We start from the raw sequence: 6,647 nt of genomic DNA, 5'->3' as shown, positions 1-6,647 counted from the left end.
ATTTTACATGGCTGTATCTGTTGGCCATGGCACTGTCAAGTTCCCCACTGAGAGAGGGATTGCAACCCTCCAACCCTCTCAGGAAGCCTACCTGATCGAAGGAGAAAGTCCCGATGACGAGAAAGACAAGCAGGGGTTAGTCATCAACCCTAAATACCCCGAACAGCGGATAAGGGTCAACCCCAACCTTTCTCAAGAAACTCTTTCATACCTTGAAAAGCTGCTAAAACACCACAGCGATGTATTCGCCTGGTCCCCCGAAGACATGACCGGGATTCCTCGAAGCATTGCTGAACATGAGCTAAGGATACCACCAAACGTCAAGCCAGTGGTGCAGAAGAAAAGAAGCCTGGCACCCGAAAGAAGCCTAGCAGCTTGCCAAGAGGTTGAAAAACTCGTATCAGCTGGCATTCTTCGAGAAGTTAAGTACCAGTCATGGATTGCTAATCCTGTTATGGTTCGAAAACCTGATAACTCTTGGAGAATGTGTATAGATTTCAAAGATCTTAACAAGGCTTGTCCTAAAGATTGTTACCCACTCCCAGAAATTGATCTCAAGGTTGATTCACTCACGGGATACCCGTTCAAATGCTTTCTCGATGCATACAAAGGCTATCATCAGATCCTCATGAAAAAGGAAGACGAAGAAAAGACGGCTTTCCACACCGACAAGGGCATTTTCTGCTACCAAAAAATGCCTTTTGGCCTCAAGAACGCGGGAGCCACTTACCAACGGCTCGTCGATAAAGCCTTCGAAAGCCAAATTGGAAGAAACATGGAAGCATATGTCGATGACCTGGTGATCAAAAGCAAAACGGAATACCAGATGCTTGATGACATCCAAGAAACCTTCAAGAATCTTAGAAAAATCAACATGAAGCTTAACCCTGAAAAATGTTCGTTTGGGTTTGATGAAGGAAAATTCTTGGGTCATATTGTGGGAAAGCAAAGCATCAAGGCCAACCCCAACAAAGTAAAGGCTGTTCTCGAAGCTAAACCGCCAAGAACCAAGAAGGAGGTTGAAAGCCTGAATGGGAAGCTTGCAGCCTTGAAACGTTTTACATCAAAACTGGCCGAAAGATCTCTACCATTCTACAAAACGCTCAAGAATTGTTCAGATAAGAAAGATTTCAGATGGACCGATGAGGCTGAGGAAGCTTTTAATCAAATGAAGCAGCACCTTGCTTCACTGCCAGATATCGCAGCACCGGAAACCGGGGAGCTCATATCGGTGTACCTCTCAGTCGCCGATGAAGCCATCAGTGCCGTCCTAACCATTGAAAGGGATAAGGCTCAGGTACCCGTCTATTTTTTCAGCAAAACTTTAAAACTGGCTGAAACCAAATATCCTCCCCTTGAAAAATTAGCCCTAGCCTTGGTCCAAATAGCCAGAAGGCTTAGAAGGTACTTCCAAGCACATCCTATACAAGTGGTCACTGACCAACCCGTTAAGAACGTGCTTGAAAAACCTGAAAACTCGGGAAGATTGGCAAAATGGGCAGTGGAACTAGGTGAACATAACATCACCTATGTCCCACGAAAAGCAATCAAAGCTCAGGTCTTGGCTGACTTTCTAGTAGAAATCCCAAGCCAAAAGACTGAGGAAGTAAACACCACAACCACTGAACCCTCCAACCCTGAAGCCTGGAAACTGTTCACAGACGGGGCTTCAAGCGTTGAAGGGTCAGGAGCTGGTATAATCTTAATCAACCCTGAAGGGCTAGAATTCACATATGCTCTTCGTTTCAACTTTCAGACCACCAATAACGAGGCTGAATACGAAGCACTGATTGCTGGTCTCCGGTTAGCCAAAGAAATGAAAGTCAACAAGCTTGAAGTGTTCACTGATTCACTACTAGTATCAAGCCAAGTCAATGACAGCTACGTTGCCAAAGAGCCCAACATGAGAAGGTACAAAGAAAAATCCAAGGAATTAATGAACACCTTTCAAGCATGCAACATCAAACAAATTCCAAGATCCCAAAACAAAAAGGCAGATGCCTTAAGCAAATTAGCGTCCCTCACATTCGCCCACCTCACAAAAAAGGTGTTGGTTGAAGTGTTGAAGGCTCGCTCAATTGATGAATTGGAAGTACAAGATGTGGTCACCGAGGAAGGTCCAAATTGGATGACTCCCATAAAGAAGTTCCTTCAAAACAATGAACTACCCAACGACCAAATGGAAGCTGAAAGGGTAAAGATCAAAGCAAGACAATATGTGTTGCAAGGAGAAATCCTCTATAAAAAAGGATACCTTGCACCATTACTAAGGTGTGTGGGCCCTGAACAAAGCAAATATTTGGTCAAAGAAGTGCATGAAGGAATATGTGGAGCTCATTTTGGAGCTAGATCGGTGGTTGCAAAGCTCATGAATTTGGGATATTTCTGGCCTTCAATGCATCGTGACACCGCTGAGCAACTAAAGAAATGCGATGCCTGCCAAATCCACTCACCGATACCAAAAAGTCCCAAACACGACTTGGTCCCCATAACCTCAGCATGGCCATTCCATAAATGGGGAATGGACATTGTCGGTCCATTCCCTCCAAGCAAAGGGGGAGTAAAATTCCTATTGGTAGCAATCGACTACTTCAGCAAATGGCCAGAGGTTAAACCCCTTGCCAAAATCACAGGAAAACAAGTCATAGACTTTGTTTGGGAGAATATCATATGTCGCTATGGGTTACCGGGGGTAATTGTCACCGATAATGGGAAACAATTCGCCGAGAAACCCTTCAGCCTTTGGTGCAAGGAGTACAGGATCAACCAAATCTTCAGCTCAGTGGCCTACCCGCAATCAAATGGCCAGGTTGAAAGAACCAACAGAAGTATTGTAGAGGGCATCAAGACAAGATTGGGGAGATATGAAAGTAATTGGCTGGAAGAATTGCCTAGCGTTTTATGGGCAATCAGAACGACGGAAAAAACAAGTCACAAAAAGACACCTTATAGCTTGGTATTCGGATCCGAAGCCGTAATCCCAACTGAAATAGGAGTTGTAACCCAACGAGTTGTCAACATGGATCCCAGTGTAAACACACAAGAGACCATGTTGAACTTGCAACTCCTAGAAGAAGCCCGGGATCAAGCAGCAATACAAGAAGCCAAGTACAAACAAAGGATGGAGGCCTATTACAACAAAAAGGTCAAGAACGAAAGATTCAAGCCAGGGGACCTAGTCCTCAGAAACAATGAAGCCAGCAAAAAGGAAAACCAAGGGAAACTAGGCCCAAAATGGGAAGGTCCTTACACCATCCTCGAAGCACACAAGGGCGGATCCTATAAGCTGGCAGATTCAGAAGGCAAAAGGCTTCCAAGGCACTGGAACGGAAAAACCCTTAGAAGGTTTTATGTTTAGAAAGTTTGGTTTGTAGCAAAACAAAAACCTTTTGTAAAAGCAAATGTTGCTTGAATGAATGAAGTTACTTTATCAAACTTGTCTTTCTATCCTAATATCAGGTTGAGAACCTAGCAAAAAACTCCATGGCAAGGGCCATGTAAGGGGATGAGCTCCCAGGCCATATCGCTCAATAGGTTCAAGGGTTGAATGGACCTATATAAGGGGTGAGTTCCTAAATCAATACAACTCCATGAGACTTATCAAAGAAAAACAATAGTGTCTCATAGACAGGTTTGAACAGCCTACACCAATCGTTCCTTAAGTCTAAAAAAAAAAATGTACCCAATAAACAGACTTACGAAATCAAACAAATCACAACGAAATAAAAGAAAAGGATAGATACTACGTCTTGATGATAAACACTAAGGCAAAGTGACTGCAGCACTGAACCCTTTAAAGTGTAAAAAACATAAAGACAAAGTAAACAAAGACAAGGCAAGAAAATAAATACACAAGCCTACCAACCAAACACACAAACCAAATCAGAAGCTACCCAGCGTTCAACCAACAGATACTTAGCTTGAAAGGTTAAAGGCTTCAACCCGGCAGCAATCATACAAAAAAGCTTGAAGGGTTGAAACCCCACAAAACAAACCAAGCAAGTAAAATAAACAAAAACACCAAACCATCATGTCATAGTCAGAAAGGCCATAAAAGACCTTCATTAGATAGTCAAAGCAAGCCCTAGTGACTTGCAGATAAAACTAGTGTCCAACGGCCATAAAGGCCTAACCAACCATAGGAACCTTAAGGGTTCCCAAAACCTAAACATTGTTTAAAATATTACAAAACATTAAAGTGTTTGCTAAGAAAGCTACGAATAAATGTCAGTTGCCAGAGGGCTTAGAACCTTCACCCTTAGACTTTTTGGCTTTCTTGGTCTTCTTCGCCTTCACACCTTCTTCACCACCAACTGCAGAGGTTTCCAAACCAGCATCTTTCGAGGTTTCAGGCAGACTCGAAAGGGTATCATCACTGTCCCCAGAGTAGGACCTCTTCCTTGACAAAGAGCCCAAAACCTCAGCACAAACCTTCTCATTCAACCCTTCAGGCTTCAATCCCTGTAAAACAGACAAAGGCTTGCCAAAACAGGAAGATACCTCATGAATGTAAGGGTAGGTTAGCCTCTCCATCTGCTCAACAGAAGCTTTGAAAACATCAGAAGCCTCGGGGCGAAACATGGGTGACTTCTCCAAAGGTTGCCCAGATTCATGAAGTTTATAGCCAGCAGTAAGGCCCTGATGCTTCCCCAGGTTCAGCAGCTTTGTGTAAACATCACCAAGGGCAGAGTTAAATTCCTTAGAGTGCAAAAGATAAGTCACAACCTGCTGAAACCCATGCTCGATCAACCACTGATTATCCGCAGTCACCTGACCAACAGAAGCCTTCAACCCCTCCTTTTCTTCACGAAAAGCCTTCTGTTGGACAGACAAGGCCTCTCGATCAGCCTTCAACTTCAGCAAACTTGCTTCAAAGCTCTTCTTCAGGTCACCCATCTCAATGGCATGCATCTTCTTCAGATCCTCAATCTCCTTCTTCCAAGCTGCCTCCTTCTCTGCAAACCCAGCCACTTCCTTCTTCATCGATGCAAGGGAGGATTTCATTTTGTCTTTCTTTTTAGAAAAATCTTCATACTCCCGCATCCTTTGGCGAAAGCGTGTAATCCCTTGGGGAAGCATGGCTGCAAGGTTGCAAGTAGTTAAAACCATGCGAGATAACATAGTGTCATCATCCATCTCAGCAATAGTTTCACGAACGGAGGGAGGAGCAAGATGACTAAGAGCATCCTCGCAAACAGCAGCATCCTTAAAAGAGTCATCATTCTTAACCAACCAAGTAGGCACATAAGTGCCCTCAGGGTTCAACCCTTCAACGTCCCTGCTCGACGATTCTTGAACAGGGGTAGCAACACCCTTCTTCCCTCGAACCTTCTTACCACGCACAACTAATTCCTTCTCCTTCTCAACCTCTGCCTCAGCCTGATCCTCAGAAACCTCGATGTCATCACTCAAATCCACTGGCTCAGTGGAAGTGGATTGAGGAGTAGCCTTCAGTAAGCGACGAGATAACCGGCGAGTTGAAGGCTTGGGAACATTGGACTTGGTAAAACCCTTCACATTTTCAACACTGACATAACCCGAGCCCTCAAACCTTTGCTCAGAGGTCCTCACAACAACATTTTCACCCGGAACAGTCGGAGCATCTTCAAAAACCACATCGGACGTATCGTCACTCTTGATGAAGTCCAAAGCAGACATAACTGCCAAAAAACAAATAAAGAAAATAAGTCACAAACAAAGTAAGATGAAAAGGCATAGGGGAGAAAATGCATACCAAGGCCATTTCTCATCAACACCGGATCCCGATCAACTTTTGCCCAAATATTACTAACCCCTAAAAGCACTAACAAATATTCGGGAAAAGGACGAACCCTGGAAGGGCACCCCCGAATGGCTGAAAGAAAGGCATCATTTAATTCAGACTCGGAAGGCTCCGGATCGTTGAGAACAGCATCCGGATGCCTCCACACCATTTTGAAAGGAATGATGGATTCAGAAACCCAGAAAAACGTATTCTTCCATGATCCAAGGGTCGTAACCATGGAGGAAACGAGACAAGTTTCAACCTTTGTGTTCTCAAAAGTAAACCAATCACCATTTTTGGCTAACCGGAAGAACCTCCGAAAGAGCAACAATGAAGGATCATAACCTAAAGCACGACACAGCACTTCAAAGTGCAAAACCCTAGCCATTCCTTTCGGATGTACTTGCCCAAAAGACACTCGATAATACTCAAGCAAATTTAGAACAAAAAACGAAAAAGGGTAACGAAGATTAGACCACTCAAAATGCCGACAATACAAAGCAATAAAACCAGGAATCGGTTTGTCAATGGAAGCATCGCAAGCAGGGGCGGTTGGATTAAACTGTTTATCAATACCATGTTCAAGACAAAACAGGTCTACCTCCTCTTGTGTCAATCGAGAAAATGACCTCGCTAAATCCTTAAGGGCACCCATGATCGGAAAAAGTAAAAGTGAAAACGGAGAAGAAAACTAACCTGAAGAAGGAAAAACTGTGAATGATTGAAGGGAAAATGATGAAGTTTTGTAACCGTAAAAATGAATATAAGAGTAAAGTAAGGGTATTAAAGATAAAAATAAAAATCTCTGCCAATCCGCCGCCTGACACATGTCCAATCAACTGTCAAATCGATTAAATTTCAAAATTCAAAAAAGTAACCGCCT

At 43.6% G+C, this 6,647-nt stretch overlaps 1 protein-coding gene across 1 annotated transcript; it reads right to left on the bottom strand.

Annotated features, from left to right (window-relative positions):
- Positions 1-4,036: 4,036 nt before the first annotated feature.
- LOC118486332 lies at positions 4,037-6,437 on the bottom strand. The gene is made up of 2 exons (XM_035982702.1): positions 5,735-6,437; positions 4,037-5,660 (listed from the first exon to the last, which is right to left on the bottom strand). Exons 1-2 carry the CDS (start codon positions 6,417-6,419, stop codon positions 4,228-4,230), a joined length of 2,118 nt encoding a protein of 705 aa, XP_035838595.1. The 5' UTR covers positions 6,420-6,437; the 3' UTR covers positions 4,037-4,227.
- Between the last annotated feature and the right edge of the window lie 210 nt (positions 6,438-6,647).

This window comes from Helianthus annuus, chromosome 14, assembly GCF_002127325.2.
Source record: "Helianthus annuus cultivar XRQ/B chromosome 14, HanXRQr2.0-SUNRISE, whole genome shotgun sequence".
Classification (NCBI taxonomy): domain Eukaryota; kingdom Viridiplantae; phylum Streptophyta; class Magnoliopsida; order Asterales; family Asteraceae; genus Helianthus; species Helianthus annuus.
This window is presented reverse-complemented; position numbering and strand designations above follow the sequence as displayed.